The sequence below is a fragment of the Populus trichocarpa genome, chromosome 2, assembly GCF_000002775.5.
Source record: "Populus trichocarpa isolate Nisqually-1 chromosome 2, P.trichocarpa_v4.1, whole genome shotgun sequence".
Classification (NCBI taxonomy): domain Eukaryota; kingdom Viridiplantae; phylum Streptophyta; class Magnoliopsida; order Malpighiales; family Salicaceae; genus Populus; species Populus trichocarpa.
In genome coordinates, this window is record NC_037286.2 from 10,259,773 (window position 1) to 10,287,702 (window position 27,930).

The window sequence follows — 27,930 nt, forward strand, 5'->3', positions numbered from 1 at the left end:
ACCGAACCAAAATTTGAAAAAAAAAAAAAAAAAAACAAGTAAATTTGTTCCAATACTCGAGGCTTCAAAATCTTGGTAGTTGGAGCGCGGTGAATATTATGGCCCCGTGAGAAGCATATTCGTGCAGAGGATTCCTTGTCCCCCAACTACGTCCACGAGTCGGATTGTGATATGGATGGTGTGTGGCATCGTGGTTAAAATGTAATTTGCTTAAAATTTGAAAAAAATATTGTTTAAAATTAAATTTTTTAGTGTGTTTTAATTATTGTGATATATTAATATAAAAAATAAATTTTAAAAATAAAAAAAATATTATTTTAATACTGCTGACATGAAAGAAGAGAGAGAGAGAAAAAAAAAAAAAAAGACCACGCCGTTTTAATGACTGCTCAAGACAGGAAACGCTGTCGTCATTACATTACCGTTTCCACTTTGAAACAGGCAAGTTCCAAATCCTTGCAGAAAAACGAGAGATGTAGCTCCGTACTGTGGTCTATCCTGTTTTTAAAATTTTATTTTTTTTTAAAAAAAATAAATTAATATTTTTTAATTATTTTAATATACTAATATTAAAATAAAAAATTATTATTTTAATACGAAAAAGGCAAAAAAAAACACGACCACATTTTCAAACTTTCGGAAACACCAGGCAGGCAAGGGCACTGTTAATTCGCTTTCCAGTGTTTGTTGAGAAAAAAAAAAAACCCACAAAAAAAAAAAAAACTCCTCTGCCTAATTTGTTCCATGCCTCTCCTCCTTAAACCTCCAATCAACCATGAAAGGATCCATTCAATTCCCAGATTCTTCTTCTTGTTGTAGTTGTAATCAATAGGAGGTTATTTCTACTTGTTTCTTTTCCTTTTCTTTGAGGGTTATGTGAAGAAGATGTATATTGAGGAAATAAAGGAAGGAGATCAGGATGAGAATTCATGTAGAAACGTTGTCGTTTTGGATGCAAAGAAAGTTTTGGTAGGAGCTGGAGCTCGTGCTCTGTTTTACCCTACTCTGTTGTACAATGTTTTGAGAAATAAAATTGAATCCGAGTTTCATTGGTGGGACAGAGTCGATCAGGTGTTTACTAATTATCTTCTTAGCTACTGATTTTTTTTATGGAAGTTCATTAGTAATGTTTGTTGAAAGTATGAATTAATATTATTATTTTTTTTATAAATTTTTTTAAGTGGTTGTTGATGAATATAGACTTGCTACTTACTTACTGACTGTCTAAATTGTTTTTCAGTTTATATTGTTGGGAGCTGTTCCGTTTCCGACGGATGTTCGACGATTGAAGAAACTCGGGGTGTCTGGTGTGGTTACACTGAATGAATCATACGAGACTTTGGTTCCCACATCACTATATCATGTGAGTTTGGTTTCCATGTCGTGTTTTTCCAGATATGATAGTCTTGTTAATGTACAGGTGATTATCTTAATTTAAAATCCATGCCCCCATTAAGGCTTTGCGATTATCTCCTTTTGACAAATTGGTTAGATAATCTAGGAGAAATTATTTGCTTAAATGGCCAATACTGCCTTTAAAAGCCCACGTAAGTCACTGATTGTTGTTGTTTGAATGTGAAAAGGGGGAAAGAATCTGCCTGTTTTTTCCACGTGATTATGCCTGAGTGCTGATACACATTTATGTTCATTGTTGATTTTTTTTTGTAGGCTCATGATATAGATCATTTGGTCATTCCGACGAGAGACTATCTGTTTGCCCCTTCATTTACTGATATATGCCAAGCTGTAGACTTCATACACGGTAAGTATGTTGTAAACGTTCATTCCCTGGTATTGCAGTTGTATTTTTAATAGATTTTTGCTTCCCCCTCCTGAGGGAGTCATTTATAATTGTATTTTTTTTATATTAACTCTTTTTTTTGTTGTACTTTATGAAGAAAATGCCTCTCTTGGGAAGACAACATATGTTCACTGCAAGGCTGGTAGGGGGCGCAGTACAACCATTGTTCTCTGTTACCTAGTATGTATAAATTCAAATCTAACCTGTTGAGAAATTCAACTTACCGACTCTCTACATTTTGTTGAGCATTCTTTTAACCTGTATGAGATTTTCTGTTTCTTGACAGGTGGAACACAGGCATATGTTGCCCAAGGCTGCATACGAGCATGTAAGATCTATCAGGCCCAGGGTACTTTTGGTCTCTTCGCAGTGGCAGGTAAGGTTGATATAGCTTTCATGTACATCCTTCATTTTAATTCAATGTAACCCTTCTATGGATTGCACCACACACACACGTGTTACATTTATTCTCTGCCAAGGAATCTGGACAAAGAAGAGCTAGAAATTTCAAGCTTCACTCTAGATCAAATGACTTGGATTGAGAGCGGACTCACGCTTTACCAACTTAGATTTTGACCTTTTACCTTTTGTTCATGGAACTAACTGTGATCTGTCAATCTGCCATTTTATTTTCATTGCTTTGAAGTACAGTTGTCGTTTTATTGGTTTGATGGTTCCTTTTATTGCCAATCTGTCATTCAATAACGCTTGGGTTTCTCCTAAAATCATTCCACGTTAATCCCTGTATACAGGCTGTTCAAGACTACTATCTTCTCAAGGTGAAAAAAACTAGTGTCCCTGGCTGTACGGTAACTCAAAAAGCTTTAGATCTTCCGACCAGAGGGGACGAGAAACAGGACACGGCATCCTTTGATGATGGATCTGCTGTGTTGGTAACAGAATCTGAACTTGATGGATATGATGCTAGCTGTGACTCGGGTTTAGTGGGTAATGATATGTTGGCAGAGCATGGCCTGGCTTGTAAGGTTCAGTTTGCTAGCCGGGCAGCTATTTCCAGACTTTCATGCTTGTGGCTTGGGTGCCACCCTGACCAGAAATCTTCAATGAAGAAGCCAGGAAGCTCCATCGGGGGTAATCAGTTGAGTAGCATCGCTGCAGACATCCAGGCTTATTGAGATGTCGAAATCTACCGGGAGTGTTAATTTAAGAGTTTCAGCGGGAGTGTAATTTTGGAGTTCCCTTTTTTTTCCCATAAAACACAACACGAGTGATAGTATCCTTCTCTGTTGCCCCAAGTGTTGTGATTTTTCCTAGTTTGAGGTCATGTGCAGAGTGGAGGACATGAAGAAGTATAGCATCCCTATGTTCTTCTGCCTGATATGTGTGCTACTGCGAGGGAGGTGGGTTGTTTTCAATCTTTTCAGAGTAGCAAAGAAATGGCTGGTACTGATGGTCACGGCCTCACGGGTACTGTTTCTCTTATTAAAGTCTGTGACGCAAGTTCTGTCCTTTTAAAGGAAAGATTTTCCAGATTGTAAACGTACATGATCAGATTTGCTTTTCGTTGGAACTTTTGAACGAAGTGGATTCTCTTCCCCTCTTTTTGATCCGTGTCATAGCTTTCGTGTACGTGCGCAAATTTGTAAGACACTATTTGCTATGTAATTTTGGGGGTGATTTTTAAAATGCTTTGTCTCAAAAAGCATTATGTCAATGTATTTTTAATTGATTTCTATGTTCCAGATCATTTCAAAAACATCCAAAATATATTTTTAAATGGAAATCATTTTTAATTTAAATATATTATTAGACATTACAAAAACCTAATTCAAAATAAAATATATTATCCTCATTGATTTGTTTTTGCATTTGTTATATAAAAAAAGGAGTTGAATAAGCATTTATATATTCATTTTTTTATTTTAAAAAAGTTTTTTTATTTCTCCTATTTATGATAAAACACAAGTCACTTAACTAGTATATTAAATTCAATGTTTCTTAGCTTAGCAAACTCATTTTACATAAATATTTATTATAAAAAAGATATAATCATGTTTAGTTAAAAAGATTGAAAAGATAAAAATAAAAATAAAAACTATTTTTTGTAATAATTTTAGAATAAATTTATGTATTTTTAAAATATAAAATATAAAAAAATATGTTTATACTACCGATGAGTAACATGGGTAAAAAGAGTCGGTGAAATAAGGAATGGTAATACTTGGACAGTCACAGTCCAATTCCTATCTTATATCATATCCAGACTTTAACATATAGAAGAGAGAAGTAATTATAGTGAGAAGAAATTCGTGGATGAATCAAATTCAATAGTTTAGCATCTCTGAACCTTTATTGTAATTCTCAGATCTGATTTGGAGTTTAACTGGACAAAAGACTTGGATCAATCCATTATTTTAATGAGAAACTAAAACAATAGTGTTTCGATTTTATTTTTTTTTAATCTCAACAAGTTAACTAGATGAACTATACCTTTTTATTTAGTTTAATTTTTTTTTTTTATTTAACGTGGGTGTCCGGGCTAACTTGCGCGTACCTCGACTAATCCCACAGGCCCTGAAGTTAACGACCATGTAAACCTCCAGTGGCCATCATATAAGCAACCACAGGGCTCGAACTTGAGATCACAGAAGAAGCAAACCTCTTGATCCTAAACTTTTACCACTGGATCACCATCTAAATAAGTTACTATGACCACTTCCTTGCTAGTCTTCCTGTGTTAGTACACACTAACAGAAGCAATCATGTAGAGGCGAGAGTGAATAGTTGCTAACATGGAGTGATCCATACCTTTCTTTTTGGACATAATTTGCTGAGAGAACTGATAAATTTGTGCCCCAGACAACGAGCATGTGTGGAAGCTAAGAAAGGTTGCATTTTGCGGTAATTTGAGGCTACAATTTAAGAAGTTAGGTATATTATACTTTTGCCCCTTGGCAACCATGCTAGGATTTTATTTATTTTTTTGTTTCCTCTGCTCCTATATTGATACTTGTGCTTTTTTTATTTGAACTTTGTGCAGACAGAAACCTCGTGACATGTCCTGCTTGGGAGGTCTCTTTTCTTCGAAGAAAATAGGTGACATACGTGCCATTTAGATAGCACGTGCGATGCCATCCAATTATCAAAATCACTTTATGTTGTGTTGTTAGAAGAACTGTCATGTTCCTTTTCTTCGAAAGAAAAAAAAATTATGATCCGTGCATAAACGCGGGTGAAATAGCTTGTTTCTACAAAAATCTTGTTCACTGTCGAGCTTCAATTTAGTTTAGAATCTTTGCAGGTGACTTTCCACTATGTTGGCTATACTGACTCAGGTCGTCGCATTGCAGCACCTCCTTGCAGGGTTCTCCTGTCAAAATCCTCATGGGCACTAATGCACTGATTCCAAGCGAACAGACTACATCCAGACTTCAGTACAATCGTGTGCCTTCTATCCAGACCTGCTTGCCTTCTTTTCAAACTAAAAGCTGTAAGCAATAGAGGTAGTTAACAAGGGAACTTAAGCAGGATTTGAGGAAGGAATTCGAGACATGAGACCTGGGGGGAAGAGAAAGATAATCATTCCTCAAGAACTTGGGCCACCGGTTAGTTTCTCGAATTGCCTGCTTCCTTCTCTTTCTGCACAATTCAGTATCTCTTTATCCAACATCACCCGACTTCCCTTTCCTTAATCATGATTTCTTCCTTTTTATTGATTATATGCATCTGGGTCCTGTGGAAATATTTCCTGAGGGGTTTTAGGATAAAATAGAGAGAGAAAAAAGTAAGAAAAGAGAACCAATATGCTAGTTATTGCTTCGCAGTCCCAGGTATATATAGTGACACTTGTGATGCTTCTATTCTTTTTTCCTGCCTTTGAGGCCGAGGCCAAGACTCCCATAAAATGCCATCCATATCCCTTTTACTCTTTCCATGGTTGCTTCATCTTCATGTGAACTGCCTATGCAGTATGGTCAATAACAGTTGCGGGGAAGACTCTACAAACTATTATTTTCCTGGATTTAAAACATTTCTCAGTAGAACAATAAAAATTTCAATCAAGTACCATTCTTATCTTTCCTTCCCCAAAAAGGAAAGAATGGTCAATAAGTTTAAACTTATTGCCAACTATCCAGATCATGGGTGCTTCACTGGTAAAAATATTTTTTGTCGAGTTCCAAATGTTCATGCCCTGGTTCTTTATTTATAAGAATTTGTTGATTACCTAATCCTTTGTACAGGTCGGACCTTCTACATTTTTCAGCTCAAAACAGTTCGAAGTTTTTGATGTGGAACTCCTCAATTTTAAGGACTGTCAAAGGAAGACTACAGGATTTTACTCTGACGTTGTGTGCGACTGACAGGCTTTTGTTAAGCCTTTAAAAGGCAATTTTGTCGGAACATTATCACGCTAAAAGTTTATCCTACTGCGTGGATTTTTACCTTGTCTCAGAAAGGCCATATTGGAAATTAGCATTTGAGAAAGTCGGAATTTTATTTTTATACGATGACTCTAGATTATCAACAATCTTAAGGAATATCATTATTTGCTATTTAGTAGTTGAAGTTTTATAAACCCTTATGATTTTTGGCTTAGATGATAAATGGTTTTGGTTTTCATGCAACTATCCCGGATTCGAAACCAAGACGAGGATGTGAGAAAGAATTTTCTCGTTAATACACCCTGAATGTTGCTAAAGATCCGATCATGAGGTTCTAGTTTCAACGGGACAAAATTTGGCCCGATGATTTGGTGACTTACAAAATGTTTTCTTCAATAGCTCTTCTCCATCCTCAGTAGTCTTTCTACGTCAACTGCTGTCAGGAGTCGGTTTTTCCTGCTTTTATTAGGGTTGGCTGCTTATAAAACCAGCACTCTTTTCTTCAATAGAATTGAAATCAGCATGCGTTGGCCAGTGGAGGAAGATGCCACAGGCAGGAAGGAGGAGGACTTCAGCACTGGGCCACACTCTGTTCTAATGATGAGCGTCAGAGAAAACACCCAGGGGCTGATTAACTTGCGTAATAAGAGGCAGCTTCTTGCACATATGAGGGCATTCGATCTACTCTACGACATGGTTTTGGAGAATATTAGGGGGATGTGGACTGTGGAACGGAAAACTGGTAAAGGCAAGGAGAGCTCGAGCACTTAACAGAGAGATGTTCATCGGCAAGATGTTCCTCCTGGGGATTCTGTTATTTTCATCCTTCAATCCCGAGACTCGCGTGATATTTTTATGCATGGGATTTCTCTACATAAAGAAAATAAGGCTGATTGGGAAAAGGGGGAAAGAGGCAAAGAAAGCAAGAAGGAATAAATAGCCATAGCTTAGTTACATTGGCAAATACAAGAGAATAAATGCTACAACAGACAACAAGGCATGTTAAGATGGAACTATCTAGTTGCTTCTGTAGGAGCTCTCTGATAAATAATTGACTCATCTGAACCTGGTTTGGCATGATACTGCCCGTAGAATGCATATATTCCAACCATGATAATGCTCAGGACAACAAATCTCACCCAGGCTTCATGGTGCAACTGCATAAAGGAAAGCTGGCCATCATTAACTAGCTTTTCTATGAGAATAGATTAATTTCAGAGGTTGGCAATTTGTAAGGAGACATTGCTTGTAAAAATGATTCTCTAAAAGTGCACCTGAGCAAACAGGAACATGTTGAAGAAGACGCAAACAGCTGGCACAATGGGAACCCCAGGACACGAAAACCCTGGAGGGTTGGTGTAAGTCTGTGAGAAAAATAAACGGAAGGCATTACAGGCCATTCAAAAATTCACAGGACTGGAGAAAATCATGAAGAAGATAGAAGCCAGCCTCATAAAACTGGTAAATACATAGCCTACATTAGGCAGGAGAGGCCTTGCTGGCCCTTTAAAAAAAAAGTCGAGCAAACACCATTATATAACTCAACAGTTAGCCCTTTAAATAGATTAAAATCCCAACAAAAGAAAACTCAACAGGAAAATCAAAAGAGGAATATTTGTTTGATGAGATGCAACTAGTGCTCCAGGAATATTATCAGGCATCAAGAAATTCTACTTCAAAAATGTCCTTGTGCACAGTCTAGGTTACAGAAGGGCGTAATGAATCAACAAAAAAGATGCCCACATTCCAAAGCCAGCAGAGTTCTCGAGTATTCTTTGATTCGTTTCGCCAATTACCTCTACAACTAAGAATCAGTGTTCCGTGTGTGAAAAGAAAACAAATAAAGTTCTCATAAAAAAAAACCCCACAATTTAAAGACCACCCCAAAGACACCAGAACTCACCACCATCTAAATCATAGTATGTCCGTTGATAACAACATTTCATCAATGTAGAACAGAAGAAGCACAAATTTAATCTCCACCATTAGGACAATATTATCAGATTTTTACCCTCATGATAACCACTTCATCATTATCATAAACTGTGGAACTAGTAAGAAGAAACATTCCACAAAAGGCACAATACAATACTCACCTGACGGCAACAAAGAGCAGCAGTAGCAAGTATAGCTATAACAACTGCCACGACCAGAAAAATAAATGAAGCACTAAAACGGTAGAACAGTCCAGCAGCAAAACCACAGCACGCAACTGTGACAATGCAAAGAACCCCTTCCCTCCATGCTGAAGTCCATCTTGAAGAAAATTGACTCGCTGTCTTATCCTTCCAGCGAAGGGCTAGGACGCATGCTGAAACAACAGAATAACCTGTCTGCAACCAGTCTAATACAATGTCAGGTGCGTATAACCCACTAATAAAAATCAAAGCACTCAAGCACTACTGTTGACAAGAAGCGTGAAGCCTTGAAAATCAAAATGCTGAAGCACTACTAATGACAACGAGCATGGAATTTTAAGAATTCATTTCCTGCCTAAACACAAACACATCACAGCATGCCATGTCATTTGTGATTCGATTCAATATTGCAGGAACTGGCAGGCACACTTCAATGTGATTGGTAAGTGCAGGTGGCAGTTTTAGAAAATAGATAGCAACTGCATCTTAAACAGGTTGCAGGATTTTATTAACACCTGAATTTTAATAAAGAAGAAGATCAGAACAACATACCAATGCACCAACTGACAGAATGTGTGAGAGCACGTGCACATTAAACAACCCTCCCAGAGTGCCAGCAACAATACCAACCCAGACTTGAGAATGAATAGGAGTATGACGTGTTGGGTGCACTTTAGAAAACAAAGAAGGCAGTAAACCATCCCTTCCAAGACCCAGATATAATCGAGACTGTTTATGAGAAACAAGCTGTCACTCACAATTGCACAGCTATGAAAGCATGTAATTATATGCAAGGTAGATGTGTGTCACCTGAACGTAAAGACCAACTAAAAGGGTTGTTGTAAGTCCAGCAACAGCACCTATGCTGATTAAAATAGAAACATATTTCAAGCCCTTAGAGGTGAAAGCCTCAGCCAATGGAGCATCTTCCCCAAGGAGATAGTAAGGCACCATCCCAGTGAGCACCAAACAGACTCCAATATAAAGTGCAATACATATGACAAGACTTCCAATGATGCCTAGCGGCAGGTCCCGCTGAAAACCAAACAAATCAGGAAACAAAATTTAAACAATCAGATTTACATACACGATTCTTAAAATCATGATTGGATTTTTTTTCATAATCTAATATATTTAGCACCAAATCAACAGAACATGCCTGTGGTCTCCTAGATTCTTCAGCTGAATTTGCAACTGCATCAAACCCAACATATGCAAAGAACACTACAGTGGCTCCGGTTAATATTTCCTTAACACCATGTGGAGCAAAAGGTGACCAGTTCGAAACATCAACCTCAAAAGCACCCACAAAGATTACAATGATAACAATGATAACCTGTACCAAAGCCAAACTAAGTCATTACATCTATTCTAATCTCACATCCTTCATCAACATTTGCACACAATATTCAACAATAACTCTGTGTGCAAGTATACATACCTTCAATACAGTCATGAAAGAGTTCACAATCGAAGATTCTCCGACACCCAAGCACAAAATTACAGTCAAAAGAGCAAGTAAAAATGGCGCTAACAAATTTATGGAAAGAGTTCCTCCAAAGAACTCTTCACCACCATGTCCAATCCAACTCGGAATATTATCTTTAAAAACAGGGAACATCTCTAAAATCGTAACAACATAACTTGCTAAGCTTCTTGCTATACTAGCTGCCCCAATGTGATAATCAATCATCAATTGCCCAAAAACAAGAAAAGCAGTAAGCTCATTGAAAGCTGAGTATGTGTACAGGTATGCTCCTCCAACAACAGCAGGTAAACGTGAAGCCAACTCTGCGTAACACAGTGCATTCAACACACACGATAACCCAGCTAGTATAAAACTCAATGTTACCCCTGCATTGCAACATGCCAAGAACACAATTAATAAGAACAATTCAACAGAAGCATAAATCAAGCAATTCATATTGTTTATATCGATCAAGACAATCAATTCGGATAGCATTTAGTAAATCAAATTGGACAGGACAACTCCACTTGTGCTAATATTTGATGTGCATATGGGACATAATAAAAAAGAAAAATCTTTTTCACCTCCCAGTACACAGATATCTGCGCCCCGCCCCGCCCCACGGCACATCCTTGTCATCTCCATCAGCTAAGTTCGTTTGGTGAAACAACGAACGAAACTAGAGTAGACATGACAAGATGGGACAGGACCTTATCAGAGAACAACGTATAAAATCTGGCACGGGGCCAAAAAGTACAACTGTAATCGGCCTGCACAATCCTTTCCAATTTCACATACCAATGCTACCCATGTACTCAATCCATTGTAAGAGCATAAACTTTTAAATTTATCGGCTCAGCTTGTGAGTCAATTCGGAATTAACTCCTCCCCCGGTCAAACTTAAGGTCTATCTATCTAAACACCAAACTAACTCAAGTTCTTCATCGATCAGACCTGAAGAAAATTATATATATATATATATATATATATGTATTATATACACTAGAAAACTCATACTCGCTACTGTCTAGCATTACTTATTTTGTATCGAATAAAAATCATGTGATACACGTGCTTAAAAGTATGATGTTAGATTGAAGTGGAGAATACAGACCGGGGCCAGCGTCGCGAGCGACGGTCCCGGTGACAACAAAGATGCCAGCGCCGATGGAGGCACCAACGCCAAGGAGGATGAGATCGAGGAGGCCGAGGCGACGGACGAGGGCATCAGTGGAATTACGAGAGACGAGGATGGTGTCAAGTGGAGAATTTATAGGTTTGGTCCTGAGAGCTGAGGAGCAGAAGTGAGAAAACCAGGAAGAGGAGGAGGAGGAGGAGGAGGGGGAAGGAGTTTTCTGGGCCCCCATTGATCACAGGATTTTTTTTATTTCTTTTTCCTCTATCAGGATCTCATAAATTATAGCGACTATCCGTTGATACGGTGCTGCGGATTGGATGTATGTTTGGTTTGATTAATGTTATTTTATGTGCTATGCGTCATGGATGATGTTTTATTTTTTTATTTTCATCTCTCTTTTCCATTTCAATTCATATTTGCCAAATTTCTTTTCTTTACTGCTCTCCTCTTTTTTTTTCCTTTATCTGAAAAAAACTTCAGTCTTATTTTTTTTCAGGCGGTGAGTTGATCTCTTTGCAACGTTGTTTTATTTCATGTTGGTGTAAAACTGCCTTCTGAATATATATTAGTGTAAAAGTTTGGATGGTTTTTTCAAGAAAAAAAAAAAAAAAGGGATAGAGAGCTCAAGTTAACTTGAGGGCCACCACCACAGATATTTGATGGAAAAATATTCTTTATTTTTTTATTTTAAAAAAAAATTAATTTTTTTATATATTAAATTAATAGCTTTTTAGTATTTTTGATATATTGATGTCAAAAATTATTTAAGAAAATATTATTTTGATATTTTTTCAAGTGAAAAATATTTTAAAAAATAATTGTTACCACACTCTCAAACAGCCCTTTAGATTCCATGAAAAAATCCTCTTGTCATGTTTGTGTTTTTCTGATGTTGTTTTTAAAATATTTGTTATTTATAAATATATTAAAAAAAATTATATCAAATAATTTAAAATTATAAAAAAAATTTAATTTAAAACTAAAAAAAATTAAAAATACTTTTTGAACCAAAAAAAATAAACGTAATTATAGACATTTATACCAACGATCACATTTGAAAAAAAAAACAAAAAAGAAACTCATCACGTTGAAACTCTTTCCTCGTTGAATAAAAAAATAAAGAAAATGAACGGATACGCAAAATCCAAACATCAAAACATTTTTAAGAATTTACAGTGTTGTCTAACTTGTTCCCACCATGTACTGCTGGGATTAATAAAAGGTAATGTGAATTGAAAAATATTGTAGATCTACATTTATTGGCACTGTTAACGATATCTTTATTTCTTTCATTGAAAAATTTAAAACTAATTATTGGAGGTATTAAAATATTTTTACATGATATATTAGCATGTTTTTATCAAATCAACCATGAACAACTATGCTTAAAAGTAATAAAAAAAACTTGTGTGTGAGGGATTTTTTGTCTTTTCAATTTCTTAACATAATAAAATGACTTCAATATCTTTAAAATTAAAAAAAAAAGTTATTAAACTTACTTCTAGAGTTTTTTCTTGTAATTTTGTCTTGATTTTTTTGTTATAATAAAGTTGGTTTGGAACAATTTGGTATTTTAATAAATATAAAATATTATAAAAAACAGTTGGTCATTTAAACTTTCAAAGTTGTCCTCACATTTACTGATATTTTAACTTTGGTTTTTATTTTTTTAATTTTTAATTTTTATTCTTACCCTTTTGTATTTTTAATTTTTATTCTTACCCTTTTGTCAAGTTTCAATTTGTTTTCAGTTTCATCATTGAATCTATAATTACAATTTGTAATTTTTTTCAAATTTGATCATCATTCTTTTGATTTTGGTTTTTTGTGTTTGAATTATTTTCTGAATTTGAATTTTCTTTTCAATTCCCCCTTTAAATTCAAAATTTTAATTTGTCCTCTCATTTACCTTTTATTTTAAATAAGGTTCTCATTCTCTTAATTGGTATTTTTTTGTTTTTAATCCTTTTGTATAATTTAATTTTTCTTTTCAATTTTATTCTTTAAAAAAAAACATATACAACCAGCTGCCAAATAAATTAAAAACTCACATAAATTAATTATTGAAAATCAAAATAGTAATTAAAAATTGGCATTAAATTATTATTTCCACTATTTTCTTAGTAAATTTGCCTTATGAAACGATTAATACGCTGCCCTGTTGTTGTGACTAGTTTTGATCGGTGGGTAATCAATTTTTTTGTTTCTCTTTATCTTCTTTTGTTGTTTCATTTTTTATGAGTTTTTTGCTTATAGGCTATTTTTTGTATAGTTGTTAGTTTTTTGTATATTTGAAGGGAGGTTCACATGGGAAAATTCAATAAAATAAACAAGGAATATTGTATCTTAACAAGTTCATCAAATCCTCAATCATGTATTGTGATGTTGCATACTTACTTTTGTGTTATGGAGAGAAGTGGTTTTGTATACTCATTTTTTTTCCTTTCCAATAACTTTAGGATACTTGTTAAAGGGACATGTTCATTTTTTTGCTATTTCTCTCTCCTAATTTATATTTACATTCTGCTTTTTTTAGCTTATTAAAGTGTTACATGAATAAGTAGCATAATTATTGACAAGAACTATTGAGTGCTTGCTTTGGCTAAAATTTTGAATTTCAGGTGTAATTCTATGTTTATACAAGTGTGATTAGAGCTCCTGCAATTCATTTGTTAAAGACAAGAAATTTTTAAAAAATGACCAATTTCTTTGAAATAAACATAATAAAAGAAAAGTCAAGTTCAATTATGAACACCTAAAACAAACTACAACTCTCGGTATATTTTTCTCAAGTTCTGTTATTATTTACTCAGTTTACAAGAAATAGCTTTGTTAGCATTCAAAATTGTCTTCACACATGAGTTAGGTGTGTTTAGGAGTGTGGTTGTGGTTGCTTTTTAAAATGTTTTTTCACTCAGAAATGTATTAAAATAATATATTTTTTTATTTTTTAAAAATTATTTTTTATATCAGCGCATCAAAACAATCCAAAAACACTAAAAAATTAATTTAAAGAAAAAAAGTTAAAATTTTTGGGAGCGCGAGTTGGACCGCGTTCCCAAACGGTCCCTTAATGCAAAAGCAATAGCTAAATTTAGGCATTAAACCAAATAAAAAATGCAAAGCCATTTTACAAGAAGCAGAACCCAAGCAACATAAACTAGTCAAACAAACAAAACTCCATCACACGAGTTAATGCAAGAGAGATAAAAAATTTAGAAGAAAGAAGTAATTACCTTCAAGAACAGGTTTCAATCGAAAAATTAATTAAATCAACAATGTAACCTGAACATTATGTTTTGGTTGCGTGCTTCTAATACAGCTTGTTTAAGGTAAATAGATATGACCAAATAAACATAAATTATTAGCAATGACAGTTAATTAGAAAAAAAAATCAATCAAGCATCATATAAATTGAAATATGTAGTTAATTAAAATAAATTTTCAGATGGAGAAGAGGAAATTCATGATTTGTGATGAAACCACCTCTGTTTCCCAAACCCTTGTTGTCCTTTCGGCTAAACCACACGGATTTATGATTTATTTATGAAAAAAAAATGGAAGCACTGTCAGAAAAATCACGGGCAAATTTAAGTAAAATATCATTTGATTTGAGGAAGATTGAAGAAGGGAGGTGAGGGGATATGATATTTGAAATTAAAAAAATAAAGAAAAAACCATTGCAATGCTTATTCTTTGACGAATGAGCTAGAAGATCACCGAATCTTACCTCGTTTACAATGAATATAACAATCTTGTTTGGAAATCTCAAAGTAATAGAATGGGTGCAAGCGAAAGAGATTTCGAGAGGAGAGAAGAGAAATGAAGGGATAGGAGTTGGAGAGATCTCAACAGTGCTGGTGTTTGGGTGAGATTGGATATCTGGATAAGGGTTGTTTTGGGAATATTTTCAACGGTTATTTTCTCTGGATTTTTATGTTTTTTTTGTTGTTGGTGGAGAGTTGAGAGGGACCATAAAAAATAGGTTTAGATAACTTATGAGAAATTGAGGTTGAACCTTAGTTTTTGGTGGTCCCACAATTACAAAAAATATGGTTGAACCCTAACCAAACACCAAAAATATGTGTTTCAACCCAATCTCAGCCGGACCAACATAACCAAACACCCTCTTATTATCCTTGCTTTCTCTATTATATAATTGAATAAAAACATCTTATTGGATTCAATAGGATTTATGACACTAGTGATGAATTTTTTTTTCCTTCTCTAAAACACATTAGCAATGTGTGGGCATTATTTTTTTATATTGCAAAAAACTTGTTTTTTTACTAGGTGGAGTACAACTATTTTCGTAAAGAAGGTCCATAATATAGTTTTAAAACATGGTCGGTCTGGTGAGTTGATTCGGGACCCGATTAACCTGAGATCAAAACCGGGTCGGATTTAAAAAAATAAGAGAAATCAAAAACCCAATTGACTGGTCAAAAACTCAGGTTGATCCAGTAAAACCCGATAAAAAACTTAGTTGCAATCCGTTAACTATTTCTTTTTTTTAATAAAAACAACATCATTTTGATTTGTTAAAAAAATTAGAGTTGATCTGGGCAACCCAAACAAAATTTTTAATCTAAACCACCATCCCGAGTCAATTACCGGTCGAGTTTAAAATCTTTAATCCATAACTCTAGAGGGTCATGGTTGTTTCAAGTCCCGTAAAAAAATCGTTGCATCCTGTCATCTATCCAATAAATTCAAGCCATTAATGAATATGCACAAAATTTTGAAAGCAACTTGTGAAAACGTTTTTAATAAAATGGAAATCTCCCCATCTACCCACCAGTAAAATATCTCCTCTCTCTCTCTCTCTCTCTAGCACTTTTGCAAAAAACAGGGCCATTTCAGTAAAAAAGTAAACATTTTATACCATCTTCTAATTCTATACTGATAAATTAAATATACAATTTCCTCTCTCCATTGAACTAGTTTTATGTGATATCAAGTGATCAAATAAATGATTGTGTCAATATCATCCCAATTCAGCCATGAATTTAAATTTAATAAAAAAACTGTATATCACACACACACACACACACACACACACTTTCTCCATTCAATCAAGTAATTTTTTCATGCTAATTTTCATGTATCAAGTCTAAATCACTTTTGTTAATTTTATTCTATGATTTGAGATACGCAGCCTGCTATTGATATAATTCAAATGTTTACTATCCATGTCATAATGAATAAATAACACATCCCTAACCAAAAAAAACTCAAGAGTGCATATCTTATTGGTTAATAATGAATAGATATGTGGGTTTCGCTACACAATAAGTCAAGATATATTTTTTTTATTTTTTTTAAAAATATATTCAGGTTACATAAGCATACTTAAAAAAAAATAAAAAAAATATCACGAAGCCAAGACTATGATCAATCAAATGAAAATAAAGAAAAACCAAAACTAATAAAAAGAAAAGAAAAAAAACAGACATGAGCTAACCCAACAAAGCATGTTAATTATGCATGTCAGGTCACGAGATCAAGATAAGTCAACGGAAAGCAAATAAAAAAAAGTCAAAGTCAATTTTAAACAAATCAAATATAGATGGATGAAATTAAAAATAAAAGGAAAAAAACATCCAATAAACTAGGAAAGCCGACCAAACTTTGTGACCTAGAATATGTGAATGAGATAACTCAATAGAAAGCAAACTAGAAAGGATTACAAAGCTCAATTAAAAAAACAACCAATGCCTAAGGACAAAACCTAATAAATATTAAACGGTCCTAAAAAAAATACCAATTCAACCTACGCTAATTCACCAAACCTATGGTCTAAGTGATGGGGCTAAGATAAACGAATAAAAAGGAAACTAAATCATGAAACCTAATATAAAAAACTCCAACCTTGAAGGATGTAACTAAAAAATAAAATTAATTCTAAATCAATCTAGTGTTGAAGGATGAGATTGAAAAAAAAATTAATTTAAAGAATTTGCCAAAGTAAGTTAAAAAAATAACAACAAATAAAAAAAATTGAGATAACCCAGGTTATTTTTAAATCAATAAAATATATATATAGAACGCAAATAAATAAAAATAATGGAGTCCAATGTCCAATTAAGTAAATGTTGAATTTTAAAACTAAAAAAAAGCTTTAAAAAAGAAGAAAACAAGCAAACCTGAATGAATCTTCTAAATTTGGGTTAATATTTAAAATTTACAACTTGTGAAATCCTAGATTCAAGTTCAATTAAAAAACTCAATCCTCAACCAATTTAATGTTGAATCATGAAATTAAGAAAAAAAATCAAATTTAAAAAATTATCAAAGTGAGAAAAATAGAAATCCGAAAAATAAAAATCAAATTTGATTGGAAAAAAAACTTAAGAATAATGGAATTGGATAAAAAAACATAATTTAAAAATATCTCAAATAAAATAAATAACAATCAAAAGAATGAGGATTAAACTTGTAAGATGAGAAAAATTAAAGAGAGATGAAATTGAAAAATAATTTAAAATAAAATAAATAATAATCAAAAGAATAGAAATCAAATTTTAATGAATAATAAATTGAAGGGCTGCTTTGAAATTTTAAAGGGACAATGCGGAAATCAAGAGTAAAGAAAAGAAAAGAAAAAAAAGAAGAAGTCATTGATGTCAGACTGGACAACTATTGACCACATGCGCCGCTTCATCACATAAGGGATACCAAGATGATTCAAACGCTTTCGCGGAAGGCGATGTTTGGTCATCTGATGACCTTGCACGCACCAACACAATTTTTTTTAATAATATTTATATTTAACCATATAAAAATATCCTTAACGTGAGAAAAAAAATTCATCTTTTTTAAGGAAACTTAAGTAATTTAATTGTAATTAAAATACAAAAAGCCCAAAACTAAGATCAATAATTTTTTATTTTTAAGAATAACTAAGTAATTATATGGTAAAGAAATTAAAAAAAATAACCCCAATCAAATCTAAAATGAACATTAGTGATTAGACCATTTAAAAAAAATACAATTATCTCTAATAAACAACTTAGTTTTTTCAGAAGGAAAAAATAATAATTTTACTATTTCAATTCATAATAAATCAAAACATTTCTTTTTCCCATATATTTTAGATTTTCTCGTAAAATTTACATCCATCGGATTCAATTCTGATAATTTTACCAAAAAAAGCTTAAAAAACCCCCATATAATAGAATGAATTCTGATAAACAGCCATTTAGAGAGAAAAAAAAAATAAAATAAGATGCAATGGCGGTGAATGTAGTCCAGGATGAGCACAGTAGGTTAACACCAATACCATCCTCCCTGTCTTGACCTATCTCACCCTCATTACTGTGAAGTAATTCAATCCCAATCCCATTTTTGTTTATTTTTATCCCTCCACAAACCACAAAAATAAACTATCTCTCTCTCACACTGCTTCCCCACGAAGTTAACAAAAAAAGAAAAAGAAAAAAGAAAACAATAGAAGGGTAGAGACTCACATGCCTTCTTCAGGGTTTCCTCCCTCTTCTCTCATGTTTGCCCACCCGAATTCTCCGCTTCTTTCCATCAATTTTGTATCTCTTCTATAACATGTTGAAGCTTCATTGACCCTTTATTGAATGCAGTTACCTTATGAAAAGCTAACTGATTTAATCTACCAAAAAGCTTCAATCTTTCAGGGTTTACTGTTAAAAACTCAAATAAGTCCCAGCAACCCAGGTTTGATTAGCCATTGATTTTATTGCCTATAGTGCATTCATGACCTTAATGATTATTACAAAATTTCTATCTTTTCTGATTTATATAAGCAATTCAGCATTATGCATTTACTTGTTTGTGGACTAAATTTCCGAAGTGAGAAATTGGTGCTTTTGTGCTTTGAATTTCAAGTTTAAAGGATTTATGTCAATGGGTTCTCGCCTGTTTCTTCAATACTTATAGGGTTGAGGTGTGTGACTTGATCGAGATATGAATCGTAGGGTGCGGCAGAAAGTGGCGAAGAAGAGTAAGGAAAAGGTGGAATTACCTAGTAACCCTGAAATTGGAGATGCGGGTTTGTGTCCTGATAGTAACGAGGATGTTGATTGGACTAGCTTGCCAGATGATACTGTGATTCAGTTATTTTCCTGTTTGAATTATCGTGACCGCGCAAGCTTGTCATCGACGTGCAAGACATGGAGGGTTTTAGGTCTTTCTTCGTGCTTGTGGATTTCATTGGATCTTCGCGCCCACAAATGCGATCCTGGAATGGCGGTTTCACTTGCTTCTAGGTGTGTGAATCTTCAGAAGATTCGGTTTCGTGGAGCAGAGTCTGCTGATGCAATAATACATCTTCAAGCAAGGAATTTACGTGAAATAAGTGGTGATTACTGTAGGAAAATAACAGATGCAACTCTTTCTATGATTGTTGCTCGGCATGAGGCCCTTGAAACCCTCCAACTTGGACCAGACTTCTGTGAGAAGGTAAGTAGTGATGCTATTAAAGCAATAGCCTTTTGCTGTCCCAAACTAAAGAAACTTCGGCTCTCTGGATTAAGGGATGTCTCTGCTGATGTCATCAATGCTTTAGCTAAGCATTGTCCAAATCTGATTGATATTGGGTTCTTGGACTGTCTAAAGGTTGATGAGGCAGCATTGGGGAATGTAGTATCTGTTCATTTCCTCTCAGTTGCTGGGACATCAAATATGAAGTGGGGCGTGGTCTCACATCTTTGGCATAAGCTGCCTAAATTGATCGGGTTGGATGTTTCAAGAACTGATATTGATCCAAGTGCAGTTTCTAGACTATTATCATTATCACCTAGCTTGAAGGTTTTGTGTGCAATGAATTGCCCAGTTCTTGAAGAAGACAATGCCTTTAGTGTGAATAAATACAAAGGAAAATTGTTACTTGCCCTTTTCAATGACATTTTTAAAGGACTAGCTTCTTTATTTGCCGATATTACAAAGATGGGGAAAAATGTTCTTTTGGAGTGGAGGAATTTAAAGACCAAGGACAAGAACGTCGATGAAATCATGAGTTGGCTTGAATGGATTCTATCCCATACCCTTTTGCGCACTGCTGAGAGCAATCCACAAGGTTTGGATGTTTTCTGGCTCAAGCTAGGCGCACCAATATTACTCAGTTTAATGCAGAGCTCACAGGAAGAAGTTCAAGAAAGGGCGGCCACAGGACTTGCAACGTTTGTGGTCATTGATGATGAAAATGCTAGCATAGATTGTGGAAGGGCCGAGGCAGTTATGCGAGATGGTGGCATACGTCTTCTTCTAAACCTTGCAAAATCTTGGAGGGAAGGTCTTCAGTCAGAGGCTGCTAAGGTGAATTTATTTCATGGATGTGCAAGCAGCACTGATTATAGCCAAATTATTGCACAGTCTAAACATTTTAAAAATGTTTTCCCACAATCTAGTCTCCTAAATGGTCTAATTTTATCTATTAATGTCTGGTTTCTTATTCTACTTATATTTACTCTCTGCTGTGAAATTATTGATTTGATGTCTCAGTTTGCTCTTGATTTTGACATGAAAATATGGATTGGGGTAAATATTCTAAATTGTTAATGATATAGGCAATAGCAAACTTGTCCGTGAATGCAAATGTAGCAAAAGCTGTTGCAGAAGAAGGAGGAATTGAAATCCTTGCCGGGCTGGCAAGGTCCATGAACAGGCTGGTTGCCGAAGAGGCTGCTGGAGGGCTTTGGAATCTTTCAGTCGGAGAAGAGCACAAGGTTTAATATTTTGTTTTTCTTTATTTTAATATCACAAGATACATGTCCTAAACTTCTAATTTTGGTGATTTCAAAATTATTGATAGGGTGCCATTGCTGAGGCTGGTGGCGTCAAAGCTCTGGTTGACCTTATATTCAAATGGTCCTCTGGTAGTGATGGAGTTCTGGTGAAGTCTTTAAAATCCTGCTCTATGTTGTAATCATATAAAACGTTCCCTTAATTGTGCATTGCTTTTCTTGTGTTTGACTCAAGTAAATGTAGTATAAATTTTTGAGTTTGTTTCCAATCAGGAACGTGCAGCCGGTGCTTTGGCAAATTTGGCAGCTGATGACAAGTGTAGCATGGAGGTTGCACTGGCAGGTGGTGTGCATGCTTTGGTGATGCTTGCTCGAAATTGCAAGTTTGAGGGAGTACAAGAGCAGGTGTGCTATTTTCTATTATTAGGAGATATATTATGTGAAAAGGTGCATACTAAGATCTCTACAAGAGACATTGATCAATTTACTGTTGTTTGCAGGCTAAATGCTAGAATCAGAATTTGCTTGCTCTTAATATATTCCTTTTCATTTTCTCCTTTCTTGTTCTGTTGTATTAAATGTGACAACTCAACAGAGTTATAATCTCAGCTACATATAATTTTAAATATTGTTGAACTTTTCAGAAAGAATGTGGCAAAGAGCCATCAATAGACCATGACGATGATGGTTTTGGGCTTTGAAAATAACCTCATCAAGGTTCTGTGGTGACTGGTGTATCCCCCATTTCTAAGCAATGCCCACCATTAATCATGGTGCTTGAAATCCTACTACTTGAAACTAAGGCTCACATGAACTCCATATCAAAATGCCTTCGCTATTCCTTAACACTCTGCAGTGCTATGACTGTAATGACTTAAATAAGGAGGTTCCTGATTTGAAATTTGTAATTTCAAGGGTCCTATTTATTTCTACCAATTATTTCTTTGAAAGATTTTTTCTGTGTGAAATTGATTTGTTGTAAATTATTAATGTATCTTCATAATGCTAGGCTGCTCGTGCGTTAGCTAACTTGGCTGCTCATGGAGATAGCAATTCTAACAATGCTGCTGTTGGACAAGAAGCAGGTGCTCTTGAAGCCCTTGTTCAACTCACACGTTCGCTCCATGAAGGTGTCAGGTAATTCCTTTGCAAATCTGTATATGCATCCCTTATCTAAGCTTTTGTTTTCCCCTTGTGTTTCATATTTGTCCAATATTTTTGATTATCTAATCAATCTTAGCTTCTTTCTTCCTGCTATTGAATTCTTTTATCTGCATTCAGTCTATGATATTAATCTTGTCCATTCAAATCGCAATTTTTTACGTACCAGAGGGTGCAATTCCCCTTTATCTGTATCTATACTTCTGACAAGAAAAAGATAATAATGGTCCAGAGATGAGTTTAGTTTCTTCATTATTTATTGCGTGGTCTTAATTATCCTTTTCTTCACTGAGATTTTGTCTTAGACTTGAATTCCCACTATCATCCAAGGACCAAGGAGTCAATGAAAATCCATCTTGAAGGCAACTTAAAATTCTTTGATGCTGTTCTTACCTATTTTATCCAATTGCTTGCTAACTTAACCTTGATGGTCCTCCCTCTTTTCATTTGATGTTGCTTACCTTTTTGTCCATTTTCCTTATTTGGAAAGAAAGGAAAAAGAAGTACCTGGACTGCAATTGTTTCCATCCTTTTATAAACCAGTATAGAATCTCATGTATTATGTTTTTTTGATCTTTGGGTGTATTTTGGTGTTTGAAACTATGGTTGTTGGGTTATGTTTTAGTAAAAAGTTTGTGTTTGCTCAACTTATTTGAAAATTATAGTTAGTTCAACTCTGTAGCATCCTGTTCTTGCAGCCTAATCACCTTAAATTTACTGGGCTTTAGTATTTGGAATCATTGTTTCTAATGTTTCTCCTAGTGGCTGTGGTAAAAAGCTGTATTCTCAGGCCAATTGTAGTTTAGAAATCTACAAACCAAGACTCTTTATATGCACATGCATATTACATAATTATCTTCAATATTTTATCTGATATGTAGTACTTTGATTGCTTGTTAAACAGGCAGGAAGCTGCTGGTGCATTATGGAACTTATCATTCGATGACAGAAACCGAGAAGCAATTGCAGCAGCTGGTGGTGTTGAGGCCTTGGTAATATATTTACTTGCTACCTCCACGTGTAGTTTGTTTGTGAGATCCATTGTAGCATTGACACACAATAGGAAGTGCTGCAATGAAAGTACTTCATATAATGTGCGTGTTTGAGAGAACAAGGTGCCTCTTTGTTAGCATTTTAAAGACTAGCTAGATGATGGATTCTTCATCAATAGAAATATCAATTTAAAGATACAAAATTAATGGCTGGTGCATGATTTATTTCTTTTTCTTTGTTGAAGTAAATGCATTATAAATATGGAAGTGACAGAAAGTGAAGCAAGACTTGCAGGGTTAATATTTGACCATTCAAAGCTTTAGTTGGGTTTTTAGTAATTACTTAATATAGCTAGTACTTAAGTAGCTTTTATTAATGAGCTGATTCTATTTCCTGTTTAGTTCACTCTCCTGTGCTTCACTATCCTAATTATTCGGTTCAAGTTTCATATGGGACTAATAGCTCTAGTGCTTGTATAAAGCAACCTACATTAACATTGAAGACAGATTATTATTGTTGGTTCATCATATAAACTGATCTTGAGATCGATTCTTTATTTTGCTTTTCTTCATCCTTTGGTTTTACATCAAGTGACGTCATAGAGGGTTTCAAGATTACTGATTGGTTTCCTCGAATTTGTCCCTGTTTACATTTGTGATTTCGTCATGGATCTCTTTCTTTTTAGTAACTTTCCAATTGTTGGTCAAGATCATTTGGTTGTTTATTGCTTGTGTTGTAAAAAAAGCCAAAAGAAGTCATAGAAAAGTTTTTGGCCTCACTGTGGGGTTAAAGTTTATATCATGTCATTTAGAAAACTCAAGATACGATCTCACAAGATATTGCCGGTGCATATCTCGACTCCAATAAGTATTATCATGGGATATTACTGCTACATGTTGCAATTACTAGGTTACCATGAACTAGCGATAAATTGCTGGATTCTCAAAACAAATCAGATCTCAATGCCTACAGATGGTAACAGAAGGAACGTCACCAGGAGATCCCTGTATTTGGAACCTGCTTCTGCGACTAGCTAAAGACCATATTTGGAATAACATTGCAGCCTTTCTGGAATCCTGCATTCTAAACTGAACCCCACTGGCACTGTGTTCCATAACTGGTGTTCTTGGTGCCACTGTTGGCATCTTGTCCGAGTTTTTGCTGCTTCAACACTCGAGATTTTTTTTTCCAATTAGGGGAGAATGATGGAAAATGAAGCAAGATTTCTAGGATTAATATTTTATAATTTAAGTTTTTATTATTTAGGAATTCTACTGTGTCCTTTTTAGCAGATGGTGATTTTTATTGGGAATTTAGTCTATTTGGTATTTATTAGGGTTTTCCTGGTTTTGTTTCTTCTGTCCTTGTTGGATTTAGTTTCGTATTTGGATTATGAGTTTATTCGATTTCATATTCATTAAGCTTTTCTGTGGTTTTGTTTTTTCTGTTCATATTAGGATTAAGTTTTCTCATTTGGAATATCTTTGCTGCCTATATAAAGCATCCTAGCTAGTTGATCGATTTAATAAATAAAGATTGCCTCTCTTTATTTTGTTTTTTAAATCACTTGCTTGTACATTAATTGAATACTCAACAACAGAAGGCTTGCTTTTGTGAGGCAATATGTTTTCCTCATTTTGAGGTGAAGTGTTTGGAAACTGAAAGCTACAATTATATAGAAAACATATTCACCTTCAGTGAGAGTAAAAAATACTTCTGAAAGGGAAGACTGTCTTTTTGAAGTCAAGGTGACGTTACAAACATAAGCATAGTAAACTTGCTTGCTGCTTAAAAATGGTAATTTAACATCTGGTGGTTCCTCTTTCAACAGTTTCTAAAAATCAAGCCAGATGTGTTTTATGTTTTTGATGCCTCTCATCTGCATTTAATATGTGTTAACTTTAATACAGGGGCATCCTTTATATTGACTCATGCTTAGTTCAAGTTTTAAGAGAAACATTTATTCACTGTTCAAGATTTTGCTTTCAGAGGTGGAAATTCCTCCAATTATTTAAGTTCTTGTTTGCTCTGTGTGCTAATGGCCAATGATTTAAGCAGCAGCAATTTTACTTTTGTTTCTTAGTTTTATGATTTTTTCCTGATTTCGTTTGATGACAAATCATGTATTCTACGTGGTAGGAAATTTCACCATTTATATTCTTAAGGTTTCATCTTATGTGGTGTATTCAGGTCGCCCTTGCACAATCTTGTGCAAATGCCTCTCCAGGTCTTCAAGAGAGGGCTGCTGGAGCTCTCTGGGGATTGTCAGTGTCAGAAGCCAACAGGTAAATGTGTTGGTTCAAGTTTTGGATCTCATTTTATTTTGTGTATTATGGATTGATAGATATTACCTCATGTACCAAGGAAATATGTATATGTTTTTGTCTGCATGCTCCTCAACTGAAGCCTACCCGTATGGAAGTTTCCTCGCACTTGTTGTATGGGGAATTCCTCAAACCAGATAATTCTATCTTTTTTGAGCCGTGAAAGGTAAGAGGGATATCAGCTGCATCCAGCTGGTGGTGCACTGCACATTGTTTGAGAAAATGCATTTGTGATTAGCCTCATGACGTGTGATGATTATTTCGAGGATAGTAGGTTTTGCACTAGTAACTAAGTAATAATGTTGAAAAGTATTGCTCCACACTAACACTAATTAGTCATTATAAAGATAGATATGCATGGCATCTCTGTATCAGCAAAATGATGCACATGTAGTTGTATAGCTGCAATCAAACTATTTTTGTATTTTATGCAGTTTGACTGTACAAAGTGTGTTTATCTTAATTTCTATGTTGCAATTTTATGTTGTCCTTTTGTTTTGAATCCGTACTTCTGTAGACTAATAAACCTATATATTCTCAAATAAATGAAGGTTTTTTATTCTTAATTTTAGCCTTTATATTAATGCTAAATATATATTTGTTGGTTTATATTAGCATTGCTATTGGACAAGAAGGAGGTGTGGCGCCTCTGATTGCTCTGGCACGCTCTGAGGCTGAGGTCAGTTTTTCAATCTCTTAATAGCCAATTTTTGAAATTTCTTATCATTATCAAGCATTTCTCCGACTCTTTTGAAAATTGTTATCAATTTTATGCAACTTTAACATTGTTGGCATATATAATCAAGTTCTCTACAGTCTGCAACTGCCTCAAACTTACAAATTTCCTTTTGTTAATAAAACTCGACAAAACTTTAATGCATGTTTTCTCTTCCAGGATGTTCATGAAACTGCTGCAGGAGCTCTCTGGAATCTTGCTTTTAATCGAGGTAATGCTCTTCGTATAGTGGAGGAAGGGGGGGTTCCTGCGCTTGTTGATCTATGTTCTTCATCAGTATCAAAAATGGCTCGCTTCATGGCTGCATTAGCATTGGCCTATATGTTTGATGGGAGGTACTTACACAATTTCCATTTTGGGTGCATGAACAACCTATAATCATGCTCACTAAATATTCCTGCCTTTCAGTTAAAATTTTATTTTGATGTTTTTTCTTTTCTTTTCTTATGCAGAATGGATGAATTTGCATTAATAGGAACTTCAACAGAAAGCATTTCAAAGAGCGTGAATTTAGATGGAGCTAGAAGGATGGCTTTGAAGCACATTGAGGCCTTTGTCCTTACATTTACTGATCCGCAAGCATTTGCCACTGCTGCTGCATCATCAGCTCCAGCAGCATTAGCACAAGTAACTGAGAGAGCTCGTATTCAAGAAGCAGGACATCTGCGATGCAGGTGCCTCTCTGTCTCATGCACTAACATGTGTGGCTTACACACTCCTAGTTATTACTGTTCCAAAAAAAATCATCTGCCCTAATTTGCAGCCTATTGTTGCATGAAGTAAGAACTATATAGGCTGATATTTCAATTTGCAGTTAGCCGCTTTATGATTAAACTTGCTTGTTAATGTAATTCAATTATGATTGCTATTGAATGAATGTAGATAATGCTGATTTTGTTTGACATGTAAAATTCTATTCTTGAACTTGCATCCAATTTCATGGAGGTCTTCTCTCTTCAGCACCACTTGCATCCAATTTCCTGTAGGTCTTGTTTCTTCAGCACTAAGGCCATATCTTGGGCCCACACTTTATGACCCTTCTCTTTTCTTAACGGGCTGGGCTGCTCAGATAGTGTCAATTGACCAGGCTACCCATCTCGTGTTACCCATAATTGTTCACCAGTGTCATGAATGATTTCAATTTTGTAGCGCTGTCTGGTTCTTTAGTTTACCATAATACTCATGAATGTGGTTTCGCACCATTTTGTACAATAAACCTGAGCAAACTTTTTTCTTCTCCCTTTCTTCTTTTTGTGGCCTCAGTGTAGCTGAAATTGGAAGATTTGTTGCCATGCTACGGAATCCTTCTTCTATACTAAAGGCATGTGCTGCATTCGCTCTTCTCCAGGTAATCTTTCTCGCTGAGACTCTTAAAAATGGCAGTTCCAAGTTGTTTGAGTTCATTATCATTTATATCTTTCTACTGAATATTTGTATGGTTGAGTTCTTGTTTTCATGAATTTAATCCATCAATTACAGTTTACCATTCCTGGTGGACGGCATGCTTTGCACCATGCGAGTCTCATGCAGAGTGCTGGAGCTGCACGGGTCCTGCGAGCTGCAGCTGCTGCAGCAACTGCACCACTTGAAGCCAAAATCTTTGCAAGAATTGTGCTGCGCAATCTTGAGTTCCACCATATAGAATCTTCAATATGAAGGCAGTCTTAGTTTAGCTGATGGAAGCTAACAGACATCGAGTTCCAAGCTTCCTTTCTTACCCAGTGGAATAGAATGCAGTCTGCTTAGTATAATTCTCTTTCTTTCCCTGCATTTTTTTTAGGTATTTAGAGGTGGTTTAGTTGAGTTTCAGTGATTTTTGACCCCCTATGTAACAATTCCTTGTAGTTATATTGTAAGCACTTTTGGCTGGGGTTTGATCTAGAAACAAGTACATAAACATTTTTTTCTCCAATAGTATTCATTGCGACATATTTTCCATACATCGATATTTGAACAGTTTGAGACTTGACGAGGCTTTGGTCAATTCCCTTTCTTCTTGGGGTCGTGGAAAATAACTGAGGAAAGTGCTATAATTGGATTTTGGTTTTCATGAACTTTTAAGAAAACTTATGCAAACAAGAATATCATTAAAATTAAATTAAAAGAAAACTA

The 27,930-nt window shown here is 34.8% G+C and overlaps 3 protein-coding genes and 1 long non-coding RNA gene across 8 annotated transcripts; 3 read left to right on the top strand and 1 right to left on the bottom strand.

Annotated features, from left to right (window-relative positions):
• The first annotated feature begins 635 nt into the window (after nucleotides 1-635).
• Nucleotides 636-3,448, top strand: LOC7453910 (phosphatidylglycerophosphate phosphatase PTPMT2). The gene is made up of 6 exons (XM_002301190.4): nucleotides 636-1,071; nucleotides 1,241-1,363; nucleotides 1,669-1,762; nucleotides 1,899-1,981; nucleotides 2,088-2,177; nucleotides 2,554-3,448. The coding sequence occupies exons 1-6, from the start codon at nucleotides 886-888 to the stop codon at nucleotides 2,935-2,937; spliced, it is 960 nt and encodes a 319-aa protein (XP_002301226.2). The 5' UTR covers nucleotides 636-885; the 3' UTR covers nucleotides 2,938-3,448.
• A 1,298-nt stretch (nucleotides 3,449-4,746) lies between these two features.
• On the top strand, nucleotides 4,747-6,265 carry LOC7483793 (uncharacterized). Its single transcript, XR_002980542.2, has 2 exons — nucleotides 4,747-5,367; nucleotides 6,004-6,265. It is a non-coding gene; the product is annotated as an uncharacterized LOC7483793 (long non-coding RNA).
• Nucleotides 6,266-6,418: 153 nt separating this feature from the next.
• Nucleotides 6,419-11,198, bottom strand: LOC7453913 (cationic amino acid transporter 9, chloroplastic). 3 transcript variants are annotated; one of them, XR_008058581.1, is made up of 10 exons: nucleotides 10,865-11,198; nucleotides 9,724-10,136; nucleotides 9,442-9,618; nucleotides 9,093-9,317; nucleotides 8,835-9,011; nucleotides 8,241-8,477; nucleotides 7,419-7,508; nucleotides 7,211-7,301; nucleotides 6,917-7,014; nucleotides 6,419-6,830 (listed from the first exon to the last, which is right to left on the bottom strand). XR_008058581.1 is itself a non-coding variant. In XM_024595952.2 (9 exons), the coding sequence occupies exons 1-9, from the start codon at nucleotides 11,115-11,117 to the stop codon at nucleotides 6,998-7,000; spliced, it is 1,680 nt and encodes a 559-aa protein (XP_024451720.1). In that variant the 5' UTR covers nucleotides 11,118-11,198; the 3' UTR covers nucleotides 6,419-6,997. The 3 variants fall into 3 exon arrangements, 2 of the variants coding, with proteins under 2 accessions (XP_024451720.1, XP_024451719.1); XM_024595952.2 differs by having other exon boundaries at nucleotides 6,419-7,014; XM_024595951.2 differs by lacking the exons at nucleotides 6,419-6,830; nucleotides 6,917-7,014 and having other exon boundaries at nucleotides 7,063-7,301; nucleotides 10,865-11,197.
• A 6,919-nt stretch (nucleotides 11,199-18,117) lies between these two features.
• LOC7483794 (protein ARABIDILLO 1) lies at nucleotides 18,118-27,758 on the top strand. 3 transcript variants are annotated; one of them, XM_024594494.2, is made up of 14 exons: nucleotides 18,118-18,577; nucleotides 18,800-20,176; nucleotides 20,428-20,586; nucleotides 20,673-20,753; nucleotides 20,878-21,009; nucleotides 21,614-21,741; nucleotides 22,670-22,757; nucleotides 24,949-25,043; nucleotides 25,165-25,248; nucleotides 25,698-25,761; nucleotides 25,978-26,153; nucleotides 26,271-26,492; nucleotides 27,082-27,166; nucleotides 27,298-27,758. In XM_024594494.2, exons 2-14 carry the CDS (start codon nucleotides 18,827-18,829, stop codon nucleotides 27,472-27,474), a joined length of 2,841 nt encoding a protein of 946 aa, XP_024450262.2. In that variant the 5' UTR covers nucleotides 18,118-18,577; nucleotides 18,800-18,826; the 3' UTR covers nucleotides 27,475-27,758. The 3 variants fall into 3 exon arrangements, with proteins under 3 accessions (XP_024450262.2, XP_024450261.2, XP_002301228.3); XM_024594493.2 differs by having other exon boundaries at nucleotides 18,118-20,176; XM_002301192.4 differs by lacking the exon at nucleotides 25,165-25,248 and having other exon boundaries at nucleotides 18,120-20,176.
• Nucleotides 27,759-27,930: the final 172 nt, after the last annotated feature.

Excerpts from the sequence above, each read along its gene's own strand:
- LOC7453910 (XM_002301190.4), top strand. The coding sequence starts at position 886 with ATGTATATTGAGGAAATAAAGGAAGGAGATCAGGATGAGAATTCATGT. Across the intron at positions 1,072-1,240 it reads GGTGGGACAGAGTCGATCAG|TTTATATTGTTGGGAGCTGT; the intron begins GTGTTTACTAAT and ends ATTGTTTTTCAG. Across the intron at positions 1,763-1,898 it reads AGCTGTAGACTTCATACACG|AAAATGCCTCTCTTGGGAAG; the intron begins GTAAGTATGTTG and ends TACTTTATGAAG.
- LOC7453913 (XM_024595951.2), bottom strand. The coding sequence starts at position 11,117 with ATGGGGGCCCAGAAAACTCCTTCCCCCTCCTCCTCCTCCTCCTCCTCT. Across the intron at positions 9,318-9,441 it reads AAGAATCTAGGAGACCACAG|CGGGACCTGCCGCTAGGCAT; the intron begins GCATGTTCTGTT and ends TTTGGTTTTCAG. Across the intron at positions 8,478-8,834 it reads TTCTGTCAGTTGGTGCATTG|ACAGGTTATTCTGTTGTTTC; the intron begins GTATGTTGTTCT and ends GACTGGTTGCAG.
- LOC7483794 (XM_024594493.2), top strand. The coding sequence starts at position 18,827 with ATGAATCGTAGGGTGCGGCAGAAAGTGGCGAAGAAGAGTAAGGAAAAG. Across the intron at positions 26,493-27,081 it reads GCAGGACATCTGCGATGCAG|TGTAGCTGAAATTGGAAGAT; the intron begins GTGCCTCTCTGT and ends TTGTGGCCTCAG. Across the intron at positions 27,167-27,297 it reads CTGCATTCGCTCTTCTCCAG|TTTACCATTCCTGGTGGACG; the intron begins GTAATCTTTCTC and ends CATCAATTACAG.